Source organism: Magnolia sinica, chromosome 13, assembly GCF_029962835.1.
Source record: "Magnolia sinica isolate HGM2019 chromosome 13, MsV1, whole genome shotgun sequence".
Taxonomy (NCBI): Eukaryota; Viridiplantae; Streptophyta; class Magnoliopsida; order Magnoliales; family Magnoliaceae; genus Magnolia; species Magnolia sinica.
Window position 1 is genome coordinate 14,057,382 of NC_080585.1, and position 19,971 is coordinate 14,077,352.

A 19,971-nucleotide genomic window follows, 5' to 3' on the forward strand; every position below is an offset into this window, starting at 1 on the left:
CCAGCTAACCCATTGCCACTACTGGTCCCACTAAAATGCAAATGGATTGCGAAGTCATTTTTCTAGTGATCAGTTTGTTTTTTACACTGTTCCATCAGATGGCCCCATTTTTCATCTAGAGCATCGATGGTGGGGCGCAACCTGATGTACGACCTGGATCTCTCACAACTTTGCGAGCTTGCCCCACATGTGTGTGCTGTTATTAGGTGTGGGCTTTGCAATGCATGAGCAAACACCTCTTTACGAGCTCTAAATCTTCATGATATTAGTTACATGTATTGCTTTTGTTTTAGGGTGCGTTTGGTTGCACGGAGTATCATGATATTTCATGATTAATCACTCAAATATATAATGATATTTGGTGCTACAGAATGCACCCTTAAGATTGGGTTGGGCTAGACTGACATGACCCAACCCGACCTGAGCAGCCTGACCAAACTCGGGTTTAAGATTGGAATATGAGAGTACCTGGATGCGCAGGTTGGTCCAATCAGTGGATGCATAAATAAAAACATCTATGCTTTTCTTTTTTATTTTGTTCTGGGTTTGTTTTGGGTCAGGTCAGGTCAGGTCATCTGGCCCAGCACATTTGTAGCCTGTATGGGTGGGTTCTGTTGGATAGGGTTCAACTCAGGCCTGACCCATTTACTTAATTGGCTCACATCTCTAGCTCAAGCCTGACCTGCTGCCCATTTAGATTGACTGGACCTGCATCAAAACGGCCTGGGCAGGCTGACCTGACCCATTCCAACTCCTAATTCCACTGGTTTCTTGGCCGATCATGCACCCTCTCGATCAGTGTCGCATGCTTCTATCCAAGCTCTCCAATTAGCATGGTTTCTGACTAATAAACTCGCGTGTGTAAAAATAAATAAATACAGGATCTGGACCGTTCACTCCTCGCTCATTTCCGATCAACCATCTTCCTAGCCGTTTATTTACTCATCTTCAATCTACTTATGTTAAGGGTTGCTTTGCAGCAAAAAATAATAATTGAATTTTGACTTGAGAATCCAAATCTAAGATTTTCTATCTCTGAATGTTGCATTCTTTCTTTTGCGTTTGGCTTGGATTTTCCTTTTGGCCTGTGCATCAAATGGGTGAGCATGGGATGTCCTGAAAATAGGGACTATCCAGTCTTCAGGTGTTTGTTGGATCAGCATCAACTTTGGGAAATCACGCTTTTTATGGTGGCTGACCCTCTTCGACCGGTTGGATGGCATACATACCTGAATGGCGTCCAAAACTATTAAATAATTAAAAAGTTGAAATATTTCAATCTAAAAGATATTTGAAGTTTGCTCCATCTATTATTAAGCTCATTATCATATAAATGATTTTTTTCATCAATTAGCATGGACTCCAACGTATGATGTCCCCATATATCTTATAAGGTGCATGCTCAACAAGAGGATCTTATAGCTCTTCGTTTACTATTGCTTCTCCACCCCTTTCTCCAACTCTTTCAAACTACTTCCTCTCTTTAGCCGTGCACATGGCATACCCAGTACTAATATATGACATAAATGGGTAGGGCCATTCCTAAACTTGGCCTAGTTATTAATTGAGCTAAAATTAATATCTAAATTCATACACTTGTTCATTTACCTACAATTATATATACTTGGTGTAAGACCCGTATCCTAGCCCGTATCGTTCTGTAGACCTCTGCGGTCCTCCCGGTCGAATTCCGGCGACCTGCAATCTGTTATTAGCGTTTGCGCGCAATCATGAGTCGTGTTCCGTATATCAGAGTCGGTTCGACTCAAAACTTGTATCTTTGCAACCGCGCCGTCGTCGCGGTTCCGATGCCGCGTACTACGCGCCTAGACGATACCCAGGCCAGGAGATGTGGGCCTGTGTTCAGCTAGAGAAAAATGCCACGCATTGCGAATACCGAGGGAATCTCTACAACACATCACATTAATCCATCAATCATAAGTCAAGTACAACCCATCACTCACCCACACCTCTCTCTTCACCAAGTCAACAATACCCATACCTAACCATTCCCTTCTTACCAAAAGTTAAAAGAAACCATACCCTCCATCCCATCTTCCTTACAACAACCCATCATCTCTTTCATTTCTCACTCCATCCTAAGCACCAAGGGAGAGCTAACGTCCAAGCCTCCCATGAGAGACTCGAGTGACCCACTCCTTACCACCTTCCTACCTCCCATCCCCATCATCCAAAGTTCATCTCACTGTTGGAATCGTTCCATTGGAGCTCTAGAGGCTATAGGCGGAAGAGGAGATCAAAGGTGGGTGATCTTGTATTTATCTTTTTGTGATTTAAGGGCCCACATTGGTGCGACCCATCTTGATGTATACATTGTTTAAAGAGGGACCCATAGTGGTGGGGTCCCTCCGCTACTCACGTCTCTCTCTCTCCCACTTTTGATATGTGGCCCACCATGGTCTTATCCACGCTGTCCCATTTGTGGGACCCACCTTACTGACGTCCCGTGGCTTGCTACCTGCCTGTCCGCTTGGACAGACCTTGACGGAAGAGAAAATACAAATGTCAGCTTGATCCAAACGGTGGTGGGCCACCACGTGGACCCACCATGATAGATGTGTTTTATCTAAGGGTCGTCCAGTCCCTAGACGTGGACTGGACCCCACATGAAATATATACGTTTTTCATCCACAGCATCCAGTGGTATGGACGGTGGGGACCACCATTATGATGTATATAATTTACATCCAGCCATCCAGGGCCTGGACGCTGGAGATATTCAAATAAAAAAAAAATGATGAAAAATGAAATAAAATAAAATATAATATAGAATATATATATATATATATATATATATATATATATATATATATATAGTGGGCCCATGTGGGACCCACCTTGAAGTAGATTGGCTGGTGCGTCTCACACCAGCCACACATTTGGTGGAATGATGTCACTAAGAATTATGGTCCCCATGAGGTATGTATTATACCTCACTGTCCAACCATCTGACGGTGGGCCCTCCCATGATGTATGTATTAGATCCAAACTGTCCGTCCATATACACGGACGTGGGGCCCACTTTGAGGCATCCACATGTGTGGGGCCTCACCTTGATTTATGTGTTCAGCTGTCCATCTGGACGATTTATGTGGTGGACCCACCTTTGATGTGTTTTTGATCCAAGCCGTCCACCTGTTTTGCCAGCATGGGACCACCATGATGTATTTATTTCATCCACACCGTCCAGATTGTGCTGGACGGTGTTGGACTATGTTTGGATAGTGCTGATTTGCATGAACTATGTTTGGACGATGCTGTCCAATGTTTGGATGGTGCTGATTTACATAGACAATGTTTGGACAGTGCTTATCATCATTAGTGGGCCATGTGCCCCATGGAAGGATAGTGTACAGTGATACACATGTTACACCTACAACTATTGAAATGATTTTTGGTGTGGGCTAAGCCCACTTGAGGCCCATTGGTGCGGCCCATCATGATGTATATTTGAGGCCTATGTGATAGGGCCCACCTGCCTTGTATTTAAGGCCCATATAATGGGGCCCACCTACTTGAATCTAAGGCCCATTGTGATGTATTCGTGGCCTATGGGCAAGGCCCATTGTGATATGTATTATGCCCATGACGCGTGGCCCATTTGATGCATATGAGACCCATGTGTAGGGCCCACATGTTATGTATTTAGGCCCATGTGCAGGGCCCACCCATTGTGTATATGAGGCCTATGAGTGAGGCCCATTGTGATGTGTTCGAGGTCCATGTGGTGCGGCCCGTTGATGTGGCCCATTTGACGTATATTAGGCCCATTGGTGCAGCCCGTTGATGCGGCCCACTTGTTGTATATGAGGCCCGATATGATGTAATAATGGCTCATGTGCCCAGGCCCATTGTGATGTATGTGCGGCCCACAAGTGAGGCTCGATGTGATGTATTTATGGCCCATGTGCCGAGGCCCATAGTGATATGTATTAGACCTTTGAGAGAGGCCCATGGTGATGTATATTGGGCCATTGTGTGAGGTCATGGGCCCACTGTATGTTTGGCTCTATGTGGACCTCTCATTGGGAGCAATATTGGTTAAATATCCACATTGATGGGCAATGATGGTTAAATAATCACATTGTGACCTTCCCTTAGGCCCTTTGTTAGGCCGAGTCAGATTGTCGAGGCCGATTCCGATTCCGATTGTCAAGGCCGATTCCGATTGTAAAGGCCGATTTCGATTCCAATTGTCGAGACCGATTCCGATTGTCGAGGCCGAGTCAGATTGTCGAGGCCGATTCCGATTCTGATTGTTGAGGCCGATTCCAATTGTCGAGGTCGATTCCGATTGTCGAGACCGATTCTGATTGTCGAGACCGATTCTGATTGTCGAGGCCGATTCTGATTGTTGGTGCTGATTATCAAGCCGATTGTTTATGCCGATTATCGATACCGATTATCAGTGTTGATTGTCGATATCGATTATGAGTATGTGACAGCATAACATCATGATACATGCCCATACGCATCATCTACATGTTTATTATGAGATGTGGTCGACCGTCGCATATGTCATTGGGTAGGTTGTTATGAGACTCCATAATAGGTGGCGGAGATTGTCTTACATGAGCGCATGATATGCGAAGGATTGATGCATAACTGGATTATATGACTCATGCATCTTGCATTGTGTGTTGTGATTACTATACGCCCTAGCGACATCAGGGTCGTAGCCTCCACAGGCATGTCGTGGATGGCTAGATAGGACACCAAAAATGTTTGGTTTGAGCATCTGGGCATTTGGATGTCCGTGAGTGAAAGTCCCTAAACCTCTGTGGCCAGGAGACTCCCCAACGTCGAAACCGATTAGATGTGTATGAGCGCATGAGGGCCATATACCAGTAGGCCGCGTCTCTCACTGTGTCGTGGTCGGTTGGGAAGGGGTGTGACCTTGCCCGCGTGACTGAGGGGGCAATATTTAGGTTGAGTTTGACCAGCTTGAGGAATGAGTCCGCTATCGACGAGCCGAGCCCGATATTGGTAGGTGGATAGTGAGGTCTCTTCCACTTATCCAGTTGTGCGCTCAGATAGGGGCGACAAGCTGGAGTGGAGTGTACTAGACCCTGGTGATGATCCCATAGATGTACAGTATTGATTTGTGGACTGATTGAGCAGGAGTTGTATACTCAGCATTATACTCATTCATTCATTCACTATCCACTCGGGTTGGTGATGCGCAACTAATTGTTATGTGTACTTTTGCAATGGCTAGGATTTCGGTTGGGGCGCGACTAACTTAAGATCATGAGCTTACCACATTGAGTCTATCTATCCAAATTTAGGTATGAGATTGGTTTGGATAGAAGTCCTTTGTGATAGGCCCCGTAGCCTGCGATATCACGTACTATTATCCCGACTTCACACTGCAGCTTGGTCATTTCATTTGCACTACATATTGCATATTGCATTACATCCTCATCATATGACATTTTGGGTTGTTATGTTTCTGCATTCATATGACTTAGATAAGGTTGATGATATTTTTATAAACTTATCAGTATTTCTGCTTACTCTGATATTGTATGGTTCGTAGACTTACTAGTATTTTCGTTTACTCTGATATTACATTCTGAACACGCATATACTGCTTATATACTTACACCATCCTCTAAGCTTTCTATATAAGCTTATGCATGATAGATGCGTGCAGGTGACGCTAGGACATAGTCGTAGCTGAGCAGGAGCAAGAGCATGCAGCTGAGCCTTGTGAAGATTTTATTATATGCATGTATTTTTTCCTTTCAGCATTGTACTCAAATGATTATATTAGTGGATATATGGTGATGATGTTGTTCTTGTGATTTGGGTATACTTGTAGTTATGCTTCTTACGAGACAAATTCATTTTGAAAATCTTTCTTGTGGGATTCCAGGATCGGAAATTGGCGTATAGGCGCTGGGAGCCGAGAATGGGGTGCTACGGAGGCTGTCGGCACTAGATTCGACGATCAAAAATTTTGTGAGCCTGGCTTCCGAATTTGGAGCATGACAGAAGTTGGTGTCAGAACATAACTTAGAAATACCTGAGGAGAACATCACATATCTGCTGATAGCTACCTTACACTCAATGATTGTTGATAACTTAGAATGATTAGGTCCCCGAGTACGAATAATTTAGAGATTTTTTAATATAGCTCCCCATTGTGTGTATATTTGAACGTGTTCGAGGATAATTTGTAGGACATGACACCCAAGCGAGTGACCCGAGTGACTTTCGTTCCCCTACCTGAGACTCCTGAACCTCTGTCTGAGTCTATTGCAGCCCTGACAATGCCTGTGAGTACAGATCAGCTTCAGCAGATGTTACAGACCATGGTTGCCATCCTTTAGGGGCAGGATAGGCCACCTGCTATTTCATTAGCCCAGGCTGAGCAGGAGTGCGCGAGCACCATTCTCCAAGAGTTCCGACAACTCGATCCCCTGCATTTCCAGGGCGAGCCAGATTCGACCGCAGCCGAGAGATGGCGCTCCGATCTGGAGAAGATTTTTGATACGATGGCATGTACGACATAGCAGAGGGTCCGGTTGGCAGTATTTCTTCTCCATGGTGAGGCCGAGCATTGGTGGACCTTCGTTACTCATGTTGCAGGACCAGATTTTGTCTGGACATAAGAGGATTTTGTAGATCGATTCGAGTAGCAGTACTTCCCCGACCACATTTGCATTAGAGTTCGAGACCTTAGTGCAGGGAGACGTGTCTGTGGCATAATATGCGGCTCGTTTTATAGCGCTATTGAGGTTCGCGCCGTATTTAGTTGATGATGAGGAGCGAAAGGCCCGCCATTTTGAGAACGGCTTACGTTTTGGCCTCAGGAGTCGTGCCGTTGGACATATGCTCCTGACCTTTGAGCATGTAGTTCAAAGGGCCCAGATTTACGAGGCAGAATGGAATGATTCGCAGAGGGTCGTGACCACAAAGGAGACTGGAAGAGGAAGACCCACTCTAGTACCCAGCAGCAGCAGCGGCGTCGACGGCCGCAAAGACACAGGAACCGTCCATCCTTTCGAGTGCCAGTAACACCTTCAGCACAACCACAAAGACTGTTCACGGGCGTTTGCTTCAGATGCGGTGAGACGGGACATTACAAGCGTGAGTGCCCCAATTTTTTTAACAGCAACGACCTCTTTGAGGGAGGACGTATGCCTTCCCAACAGACCTAGGGCAGGTCTTATATGGCTTAGCAGGACCCTCAATCGCCAGGAGGAGTTGCCGACGATTCGCAGAACCAGGCATTAGGACTATCTTGTTAGATTGGTCATTGATGAGATGATGAGGCTGCAAGGTATCCCAGTTTCGACTATTTCTGATCCAGGGTCTGAGGTTTAATAGGGGTCACCATAGTATTGATGAGGCATCTTGGGAGCGCGAGGTTGAGATTAGAGAGAGTTATTCTCATCCTTTTGTAAATTGATTGTGTCTTGACACACACACACATGTGTGTGTGTGATGCTCCCTCTTCCCTTGTCTGTTCTGTAAATTTCGAAGATGAAATTTTTATTAGGAGGGAAGAGCTATAAGACCCGTATCGTTTCGTAGACCTCCGCAATTCTCCCGGTCCAATTCCGGCGACCCTCGATCTGTTATCAATATTTGTGCGCGATCCTAAGTCGTGTCCCGTATATCAGAATTGGCTCGACTCAAAGCTTGTATCCTTACCACGGTCCGACGCCGCGTATTACGCACCGAGGCTATACCCAGGCCAAGAGATGTGGGCCTGCGTTCAGTTTGAGGAAAACGCCGAGCATTGCGAATATCGAGGAAATCTCTACAATACATCACATCAATCTATCAATCATAAGTCAAGTACAACCCATCACTCACCCATACCTCTCTCTTCACCAAGTCAACAACACCCATACCTAACAATTCCCTTCTTACCAAAAGTCAAAAGAAACCATACCCTCCATCCCATCTCCCTTACAACAACCGATCCTCTCTTTCATTTCTCACTCCATCCCAAGCACCAAGGGAGAGCCAACGTCCAAGCCTCCCATGAGAGAGTTAAGTGTGGCCCACTCCTTACCACCTTCCTACTTCCCATCCCTACCATCCAAAGTTCATCTTGACTGTTGGAATCGTTCCATTGGAGCTCTAGAGGCTATAGGCGGAAGAAGAAAGAAGAGATCAAATGTGGGTGATCTTGTATTTATCTTTTTGTGATTTAAGGGCCCACATTGGTGGGACCCATCTTAATGTATGCATTGTTTAAAGAGGGACCCATAGTGGCGGGGTCCCTCCACTACTCACATCTCTCTCTCTCTCTCTCTCTCTCTCTCTCTCTCCCTTTTGATATGTGGCCCACCATGGTCTTATCCACGCTGTCCCATTTGTGGGACCCACCTTACTGACGTCTCGCAGCTTGCCACCTGCCTGTCCGCTTAGACAGACCTGGACAGAAGAGAAAATACAATGTCAGCTTGATCCAAACGGTGGTGGGCCACCACGTGGACCCACCATAATAGATGTGTTTTATCCAAGGGCCGTCCAATCCCTGGACGTGGACTGGACCCCACATGAAATATGTATGTTTTTCATCCACACCGTCCAGTGGTATAGACGGTGGGGACCACCATCATGATGTATATGTTTTATGTCCAGGTCGTCCAAGGCCTGGACGCTGGAGATATTTAAATAACAAAAAAATAATAAATAAAAAAATGATGAAAAATGAAATAAAATAAAATATAATATAGAATATATATATATATATACTGTATATATATCTGGTGGGCCCCATGTGGGACCCAGCTTCTTGAAGTAGATTGGCTGGTGCATCTCACACTAGCCACACATCTGGTGGAATGATGTCACCAAGAATTGTGGTCCCCATGAGGTATGTATTATACCACACTGTCCAACCATCTGATGGTGGGCCCTCCCATGATGTATGTATTAGATCCAAACTGTCCGTCCATATACACGGACGTGGGGCCCACTTTGATGAATGCCTTGCATCCACACGTGTGGGCCCCCACCTTAATTTATGTGTTCAGCCATCCATCCAGACGATTCATGTGGTGGACCCACCTTTGATGTGTTTTTGATCCAAGCCGTCCACCTGTTTTGCCAGCATAGGACCATTATGATGTATTAATTTCATCCACACCGTCCAGATTGTGCTGAACGGTGCTGGACAATGTTGGATGGTGCTGGACTATGTTTGGATAGTGCTGATTTGCATGAACTATGTTTGGACGGTGCTGTCCAATGTTTGGATGGTGCTGATTTACATAGACAATGTTTGGAAAGTGCTGATCATCATTAGTGGGCCATGTGCCCCATGGAAGGATAGTGTACAGTGATACACATGTTACACCTACAACTATTGAAATGATTTTTGGTAGGCCCATTGGTGCGGTCCATCCATGTGGTGCGGCCCATCATGATGTATATTTGAGGCCTATGTGATAGGGCCCACCTGCCTTGTATTTAAGGCCCATATAATGGGGCCCACCTGCTTGAATCTGAGGCCCATGGGCAAGGCCCATTGTGATGTATTCGTGGCCTATGGGTAAGGCCCATTGTGATATGTATTAAACCCATGACGCGTGGCCCATTTGATGCATATGAGACCTATGTGTAGGGCCCACAAGTTATGTATTTAAGCCCATGTGCAGGGCCCACATGTTGTGTATATGAGGCCCATGAGTGAGGCCCATTGTGATGTGTTCGAGGTCCATGTGGTGTGGCCCGTTGATGTGACCCATTTGATGTATATTAGGCCCATTGGTGCAGCCCATTGATGCGGCCCATTTGTTGTATATGAGGCCCGATATGATGTAATTATGGCCCATGTGCCAAGGCCTATTGTGATGTATGTGCGGCCCACGAGTGAGGCTCGATGTGATGTATTTATGTCCTATGTGCCGAGGCCCATAGTGATATGTATTAGACATTTGAGAGAGGCCCATGGTGATGTATATTGGGCCATTGTGTGAGGTCATGGGTCCACTGTATGTTTGGCTCTATGTGGGCCACTCCTTGGGAGCAATATTAGTTAAATGTCCACATTGATGGGAAATGATGGTTAAATGTCCACATTGTGACCTTTCCTTAAGCCCTTTGCTACACAGAGTCAGATTGTCGAGGCCGATTCCGATTCCGATTGTCGAGGCCGATTTTGATTGTCGAGGTTGATTCCGATTCCGAATGTCGAGGCCGATTGTCGAAGTCAATTCCCATTGTCGAGGCCGATTCCGATTTCGATTGTCGAGGCCGATTCCTATTGTCGAGGCCGATTCCGATTATCAAGGCCGATTCTGATTGTTAAGGTCAATTTCGATTGTCGAGGCCGATTATCAAGCCGATTGTTTAAGCCAATTATCGAAGCCGATTATCGGTGTCCATTATCGATACTGATTATGAGTATGTGACAGCATACCATCATGATACATGCCCATGCGCATTATCTGTATGTTTATTATAAGATGTGGTTGACCATCGCATATGTCATTGGGCAGGTTGTTATGAGACTCCTTGATAGGCAAAAATTGTCTTGCATGAGCGCATAATATGCGTAGGATTGATGCATGACTGGATTGTATGACTCATGTATCTTGGATTGTGTGTTGTGATTACTGTACGCCCTAGCGACATCAGGGCCGTGGCCTTCACAGGCATGTCGTGGGTGACTGTATGGGACTCTGGAAATGTTTGGTTCGAGCATCTGGGCACTTTGGATGTCTGTGGGTGAAAGTTCTTAAACCTTCGTGGCCAAGAGACACCTCACGTCAAGACTGAGTGGATGTGTATGAGCGCATGAGGGTCATATACTGGTAGGCCGCGTCTCCCACTGTGTCATTGTCGGATGGGAAGAGGTGTGACCTTACCCACCTGAGTGAGGGGACAATATCTAGGTCGAGTTTGACCAGCTTGAGGAATGAGTTCGCTATCGACGAGCCGAGACCGATATTGGTAGGTGGATGGTGAGGTCTCTTCCACTTACCGAGTTGTGCGCTCGGATAGGGGCGGCAAGCTGGAGTGGAGTGTACTAGACCTCGGTGATGATCCCATAGATGTACAGTACTGATTTGTGGACTGATTGAGCAGGAGTTGTATACTCAGCATTATACTCATTCATTCATTCACTATCCACTCGGGTTGGTGGTACGTAACTAATTGTTATGTGTACTTTCGCAATGGCTAGGATTTCGGTGGGGGCGAGCGACTAACCTGATATTAGGAGCTTACCACATTGAGTATATCTATCCAAATTTAGGTATGAGACTGGTTTGGATAGAACTCCTTTGTGATAGGCCCCATAGCCTGCGATATCACGATATCACGTACTATCATCCCGACTTCACACCGCAACTTGGTCATTTCATTCGCACCACATATTGCATATTGCATTTCATCCTCATCATATGACATTTTGGGTTGCTATGTTTCTGCATTTATATGACTTAGATAAGGTTGATGGTATTTTTATGGACTTATCAGTATTTCTACTTACTCTGATATTGTATGGTTCGTAGACTTACCAGTATTTCCGTTTACTCTGATATTACATTCTGAGCACGATATACTGCTCACACACTTACACCACCCTCTAAGCTTTCTATATAAGCTTATGCACGATAGATGCGTGCAGATGACGCTAGGACATAGTTGTAGCTGAGCAGGAGCAGGAGCAGGAGTATGCAGCCGAGCCTTGTGAAGATTTTATTATATGCATGTATTTTCCCCTTTCAGTATTGTACTCAAACGATTATATTAATGGATATGTGGTGATGATGTTGTTCTTGTGATTTGGATATACTTGTAGTTATGCTTCTTATGAGACAAATTCATATTGAAAATCCTTCTTGTAGGATCCCAGGATTGGAAATTGGCGTATAGGGGCTGGGAGCCGAGAATGGGGTGCTACAGAGGCTGTCGACACCAGATTCGGCGATCGAGAATTTTGTGAGCCCGGTTTCCGAGTTTAGAGCGTGACACTTGACCTATGTTGATTTATGTTCTCATCAAACTTGTATATAAGCCCCGCATCCATATAAGTGTACCTGGTGTGGAAAGGAAAGTTTGCAGGTCCAACGAGCCTATACAAATGAAAACTTCCTATATACATGTAAGGTGTTATGCCCTAGTCAAAGAGCTAATGGGGAACAAGGGCGCTCAAGGCAGGCATGCACTGTACTGTTATTAGGGGTGTACATCGAGTCGAGCTCGGCCACTAGCTGACCTCAGCTCGAGCTCGAGCTCGGCTCGGCTCGGCTCGGCTTGGTCCTTGAGCCTGATTGGCTAGCTCGGCTTGGTTCGGTCAGCAGCTCGGGCCAGTTCAAGTTGAGTTCGCCATTGCAATATTTTCACAAACACCTGGATTGCACCTTCAAAATCTCACTGTATTTGAAACAACATCAATGGTTTGATAGGTATTTTACTAAACACCTAAGCAATATAAAAATCAAGAAAAAAAGGTGTTGGTTTTATATGCATACATTCCTTGCCACCAGCCACACTTCTTTGAGTCTTTTCATCAAAACTTGGTGAGCAACATCAATATCAAAGTAACCGAGTCACTGAACTGGTTTGATCCGAGTTCGAATCGAGCTAGGTTCGATCCGAGTCGAGTTGAGATGTGGTCAGCTCGAACTCGGCTCGAACTCATTTTCGAGCTCAAAAAATTAGCTAGAGTCGGCTCAAACTCATTTTCGAGCTCAAAAAATCAGCTCGACTCAGCTCGAACTTAGCCTCGAACCGAGTCGAATCGAGCAAGCTAACTGAGCTAGCTCGGTTCGTGTACACCTCTAATGGTTATGGTGGCTCATCAGATCACTTTCTTCTTAACATGCTTCTTGCCCATTCACTACTTAAAAGCTGACCCCATCCCTAATTAAGCCTAGCCCTACGAGAGGGCCGAAAAAAAAGGGAAAAACATTACATATATTCATCTATTGACACCATATGATAGATGTACCTATTCTCATTAGGTGAGAAGGGCTTATGACTTTTAACTGTCCACTCGCCCAAACAATGGTTTCTTTAACATTAGTAGGGCTGTACACGAACGGGCTAGCCCAGTTAACTCGCTCGACTCAGCCCGAAAAAGTTTGACTTGGCCCGACTCGGAATTGAGTTCGGGTCGGGACGGGCCATTTTCTTCGGCCCGAAACTGAGTTCGGGCCGAGTTCGGATAGGTCCCGACTTGGTCTAAAACCCGACTCGGCTCGACTTTGTCGAGTGGTGTGTGTGTGTGTGTGTGTGTGTGTATATATTCAAAACTCTACCCATTTCTTTCCCCTCTACCCTTCTGGGACATGTTGGCTCTTCCCATGAACTTGCTATAAGGTCTAAAACTGGTCCGAACTCGTCCGATTGCTGACTGAGCCGAGTTCGGGCTGAACATGCTGGCCAAGTGACCTGGCTGGGTTGAGGCTAGGTTTGGCTGGTGACCGGGCCAGGCCAAGCCCAGTTCCACTTGGGTCCACCCGTGTGCACCCTGAACATTAGAGCTATCAGATGAAGGATTTTAGATCTTGTCCGGTCTCGCATTTCGTGAGGTGCTCATGGACCGTGTCAAACAGGAGAACGTAGGAATGGGCTGATGGCTCCGAAAGGATAAGGATGGCAATTGCCAATGTTGAACCGTTCCTTGCATTGATGGTCCATAAATGTACGGTTGAAAGAAAGGAAGGTAGAAACAAAAATCCGCCTTCAATAAATAACAATTCCAAAAAAACTCAAGGGTCGGAAGGGTTTGGATCATCCAATGTAGAAGATTACGCCATGGCCCCATTTGGACCAGTGAACTGTGTGGCTCCACATCTGTGAAATCTTGTGCGGTTGCTGAAGAAGGCTTTTGATAAGTTCACGAAGATCTGGGATGAAGAGACTGGATAATTATCAGCTTGATCCAAAACTTTAATGGTGGATTACACTGTTTCCTGTATTATAGTCCAGCTGAGATTTGGATCGGCTTCATTTTTTGGATCATGCCTTAAAATGAGCTTTCAATACGGATGGATGGCGTGGATGTGGTCATATACATCACAGTGGGCCCCAAAGTCAGGGTCCCACCCACCTCCGTGGATCCGGGGTCTCACCTAATCCGTTCCCTAATTCTTCCGAATCATCCGAAGCGTGGCCCACCTTAACGCACAGGTCCACTTGTAGTACGTGCCGCTGTGACACGTACGTCCGCTGTACTACAAGTGCGCGTCTGACCCCTCTCCCTGGCGGGCTGTGCTAAAGAGAAGGATTCGTTCCCACTGAGAGAGAGAGAGAGACAGAGGGAGGGAGGGAGAGAGAGAGAGTGAGAGAGAAAATGTCGTGGCAAACGTATGTGGACGATCATCTGATGTGCGAGATCGACGGTCAACATCTGACCGCCGCTGCCATCATCGGGCACGACGGAAGCGTCTGGGCGCAGAGTGCGTCCTTTCCAAAGGTATCGTTTTTTTTTTTTTTTTGTCATTTTCATTTCCTTTTTCTTCTTTGTTGGGTTTCTGTAGATTAGGCAATATCTATTCAGAATCTATTTGGATCTGTTCTGTTTTTGAATTTGGTTTTTTAGATGTTTCCATGAGCAATTTGAATTGGGTTTTTGTTTTTACGGTTTTTTGGGGTACGTGTTTTTGTCTGTTGAAGCTGCATGGGATTTGATCCATGCATTTTGATTGAGTTGTTTTGATCCGTGTATTTGATGTGGGTTTTGATAATGAGATATGTTTCTGATTTGGGCACCGTTTACTTTTGGCGATTGGATTCAAATGCATTGGATTTTGTGGTTCCTTATGCTGTCCGTTTACGTTTTTAGGATGTCTGAACCGTGCATAAGGTGGGCCCCGCAATGTAGATAACCTGGCGGAAGAATCAGGCCGGTCCGGTTACCAGGCGGGTCAGACCGTTTGGAGATCTGATTTAAACCATTATCTTCTTTTAGAAGTGGTGCCTGAGCCTGACTTTTTCGCGCGGTGGTTCTGTGGTGGCTCCCTTATCCATGCCTTGGATATCCTACAAACTTGGCATGATCGGACGTGAGCTGGTTGTAGGTGATCAATACTCTTTTTAAATATATTTTTCTGGTATTAGTATTCATATGCTTCGATTCAAGGGATTGTGATTTTTGTAGAATTTGGATTGCTTGGTTATTTTGATCTTTGTAAGGTATTGTTTCCATCATTTTATATTGTATCTTGCATGACCGCATTGGTGTCAGCACTACTCCATCAGTAACAAGGGACAAGCCCCTAAATCATCATCATGATCATTTTAAGTCTAAGTCATTAATTGAAATGGTGCCTCACCCACTTTGGTGTTTTCCTATCTGTCGATCTTTTTTGCATGTATTTCTTCTTTATTTAATTAATTTATTAGTTCAATTCAATTGATCGTTAAAATGCATCAGAAATTTTAGGTCTCAACTGTCTAGGGACTCATGATAGTATTGCACTACCACAGTGGTCGTGATAGCTAATGGATGGTTTGATTGGAGTGGACCTTTGTGTGTGTTTGGGTTGTTTTTTTTCTGTTAATGTTTAATCCATTGGGAATTTCCTTAGGCTGGGCCAACAGGTGTTTTATTGATGCCTTGAGTTACAATGTGGAGAAGCAATCACATTCTTGAGTTAAAATGCTGAGTAATGGCAATCACTTATCCTGCCAATATGGTCTTTGCAGTTTCTTGTATGGTACTGTTTTGATTTTTGTAAATATTTTCAGTTTATTAAGCTACCAGTTCCATTTTTTTTTTCTTCATTGGTTTGGAGCAACAGATATGGGAGGAGACGTGCTCAACTCATATGGGAATGATTGTGATTGTTGGTTGGTGGTTGGATTTTCACAGTATAACACTTTATTTGATGAAATGTTTCTAGAACATATGACATGGTTAATCCTCCTTTGATCAAGTGCTACAGATCAATGTTACCTAAAACACGACCATGTTTCCTGTTCCAGATTGAGCATTCTGGATTATGGGTCATTTGCGATCCATATTGCTATTTTCAATGACCCGAAACTATGGCTCTTTATTCTTACTAGTGATTAAGTTAATGCAAATTTCTATTGACAATGTAGAGATTTATACTTTCAATTATTTAGTTATAATATAACACTAAGCATGCAGGATCTATTATGATAACATTCATCATTTCATATGTAAACTGCAATATGAGTTCATATATAAAACTATATTGCATACAGTGTATGTATTGGAGCGACGCACGTTATCCTACCTGTAGTATTCAATAGGTAGCACACCGTGTACCTGTTCCTTTACCACATACCAAGGTGACTGACAATCCAGGTGACCTTGGTATGATCACTTCTATGTTGAGGAAGTTTCTTTGGATGGACTTCAAGTAAAAGTGTGTGGTCAGGTAGGCCATACCCCAAAAATGGTACCAATCTGACAACCCGACCATTCTGTTAGAGGAACTTTGTGGAAAGCAAATGGATCATTGGATATGGCCCATCCAGTACGAAATACCTGATGATTGGTTCAGATGTTGCACAGGTTCGCTGCGAAATGGAAGTGAGTCGCTGATAAGTGGAAGAAAGTGAGAAGCATTTAAGTTGATTCATTTATCTATATGTGCATTTGTGTGTGTGCGCGTCCGTGCATACGTGCCTATTTATTCAGTCTTGTTTTTGGCCTTTCCGTAGATTTAATTCCTTTTCTTTTCTCTGATAGTCCTTAATTGTTGTTGTTGATAATTCCTATTAGAGGACTTTTGGGGAAAGCAAATTGATATTCGATATGACTTATCCAAGTTAGGAATACCTGATGATCAGTTCAGATCTTGCACAGGTTCGCTGCGAAAGGGAAGTGAGGCACTGATAAGGGAAAGAAAGTGACAAGCATTTAAGTTTAATCATTTATATCCATATGTGCATTTATGTATGTGCATGTGTGCACGCTTGCCTGTATATATTCAGCGGCTTGTTTTTAGCCTTTCCATTTAATTCTTTCTCTGATAATCCTTTTTTGGTTTGTTTGTTTTTTGACGTGTAGCTTACACCCCAAGAAATAACTGGTATTATGAATGACTTTGCTGAACCGGGATCGCTTGCACCCACTGGCTTGTACCTTGGATCCGCAAAGTATATGGTGATCCAAGGGGAACCCACCGTTGTTATTCGAGGAAAGAAGGTGATGACCCCCATAAACATTTCTAAACTACTAGCATTGCAGCTTTGAGCATGTACTTGGATGGTAATTAGACACTAAAACTGTTATTTCAAAGCTTTCACTGTGTGAGAGACCTTGATTATCTATTGATTAATGGTATATTTTGATCTGTATATTAGAGAATTTATGATCTGTGTAAAAATTGCCCCATCTCCTTTGAGCTCATTCCCAGAAAAGCACAGAAAGAGGCTGGTGTTCGGGCCAATGGTGGGGTATTCTGAAATGGTTTAGTTGTATCTAATATTTCTTGAGGCCTATTTCGTGCTGGGTGATTCTGTATTTATTATCTGTTAGTGGCTGGTGTTGGGGGCCAGGTAGTTGTATGTTTTGTTTTGGTGTCCTTTGTAGCATGTTGTGCCTCTTTGGTGAGCTAGTTGTATTCTCTTTTGCTGTTCTTTTGTTTAATAAAATCTTTTCTGCCCATTAAAAACAAATAAGACTTTTCGAACCACTTCACCATGACAACATAGTGCAGTAACAAAAACATGTGATTAGATCAATCTAGAACAATGCCTGCTTTATTTTTAACTGGGCCAAGTTAAATCATGCTTAAAGCAATTTCTGATTTGAGGGAAGTCCTATTTGCAACAACTTGCATGAATCATATGATTGAGAGAAAAGTGGAATTGAATGGATATTCTTGATAATGGTTTTAGAATCAGTTTTATATAATTGATTAAAGAGCTATGAAATGGAAATGTGGCTAACATTCTTAAACTAACTTCTATCGAGAAAAAAGAAGCATGTGATTGGCGCCGCATAGTTGGCCTACCTGCAAGCAAATAAAAACAGCTGAAATCGTGTGTGGGATACCCCATATGATGCTGATCATGCTTTTTTTTTTTTTTCCCTTTCCCTTGTCATCATCACTATGTACTATGTTTTATTATTCTTGTACCTTATTCTTTTTAAATAGAAAGCCTTACTATTAATTATCCAAATTTATGGTTTGATTTATGCCGTCATGAGATGGTTCAATATTCATGACTTCACACACAACAGAAGACTATATTTTCTAGTGGCAGAAGGAATGCTCAAAATAACCGTAAGAAACCCAGAGAATGCATTTATTCTGCTATGTTATGCCACTCATGAGCTATCTAATCAAAATTTAATAAAAATTGCTGCTCTGAAAAAATGTTTTGGCAGCTTCTCATAGCCTCGAGTGCTTCTTAGAGCCACTTCATTCCTTTTATGTTACCATAATTTATTGCCAACGCCTGTATGAGGCCGATCTTTCCCCAGCCAATCATTTGTTTCATGCAATGTTTCCCACCTGATGAGCAGACCAGCCTGATTTTTGGTCAGGGCATCTATGATAGTTGGACCCACTTGATTAACGGATTCATTATTGCACTTGTGCAATGTTGGCATTTCTGTTAGCATGTCATGCATAATTAGAAACCTTGTCTACTTTGTATGTTTTTGTGTTTCTAAAGAACTGAAATGTACATCTTTCAAGAAAAAAAGAGAACTGAAATGTACTCTGTGATGCCTTGTGTGTCCTTTTCATTCAGGGTTCTGGTGGTGTTACTATCAAGAAAACCAATCAGGCTTTGATCTTCGGCATCTACGAAGAGCCGATGGCTCCCGGCCAGTGCAACATGGTTGTGGAGAGGCTTGGCGATTATCTCATTGATCAGGGCCTTTAGCTTGGGTATGCTTCTTTTTGATGTTTTGTTCTTCATTTAAATTTCCTTCTTTGGGCTGTAATCCTTGACAGGAGCTTTCGTCTCTACATGGTATTGGAATGGTTGCGGTGAATAATATGTATTTTTGCGGTCATAGGAGAGCAAACTTGTGTGGGGAAAGCTATTTGGGTGCTATTATCCTTTCCTAAAATGCTTTTGTATGTGTTTTCTCCTATTGAAGAAAGGGATTATGATTTCCGAGTAATGGCTACATTATAAGGAGCTGTAGATTTTTGTTTCTAATGGACGGATACGTTTAGATAGTAGGGTTTTTGCAGATTCCTACGTCAATAATAGGGTATTTGCAAATACCCACATAAAAACATATGGTTTGCAAATAACCACATTATTAATTCGCCGTTGTTGCAAATAACCACATTCCACTTGTTTTTCCTAACTTCCATTAATACCCACATAAAAACATATGGTTTGCAAAATACCACATTGTTAATCTGCCGTTATTGCAAATACCCACATTCCGCTAGTTTTTCATAACTTCCATTAATCCCCACATAAAAACATATGGTTTGCAAATAATCACATTGTTAATTCATCGTTATTGCAAGTACCCACATTCCGCTATTTTTTCATAACTTCTGTTAGCAACCTTTAAAAAATGACAAAACGGCCGCATGGAACATACAACAGAATCCTCCATGGGAAGAACATGAAACCTTCAATTCTCCTCCATATGAAACATACCACAATATATATTTCACACGCGCACACACTTTTGCAGAGAGAGGTTCTAATGTAGTGGCAGTTTCATCATTTTTCAAAATATGTTAAAAAAGTCAACAACCATTAGAAAAAACTAACCTAAAAATGGGTATTTGAATTAACCCCGAATTAACAATGTTGTAATTTGCAAACATGTTATTTTTACGTGGGTATTTGCAAATACCGTATTATTTTGGTAATTATTTGAAAAAACCCCTTGGATATATTTACCTTCTAGCAGTGTTAAGACCCCTCTTGCCTATTTGTTATGATCTAAACGGGTAGGCCTTCTTTCATTCAGCTTGAATCCTCATTGGGGACTAGCACCAAACATATGATTTTGAAGTATTTTTCTGACGCTAGATTGAGTGAAATGGTGTTTCCTTTCTGACCCAACAT

General features: G+C 43.5%; 1 protein-coding gene across 1 annotated transcript; it reads left to right on the forward strand.

Moving 5' to 3' along the window:
* The first annotated feature begins 14,252 nt into the window (after nucleotides 1–14,252).
* On the forward strand, nucleotides 14,253–18,987 carry LOC131222911 (profilin-1). Its single transcript, XM_058218153.1, has 3 exons — nucleotides 14,253–14,416; nucleotides 16,985–17,122; nucleotides 18,679–18,987. The coding sequence occupies exons 1-3, from the start codon at nucleotides 14,294–14,296 to the stop codon at nucleotides 18,811–18,813; spliced, it is 396 nt and encodes a 131-aa protein (XP_058074136.1). The 5' UTR covers nucleotides 14,253–14,293; the 3' UTR covers nucleotides 18,814–18,987.
* Nucleotides 18,988–19,971: the final 984 nt, after the last annotated feature.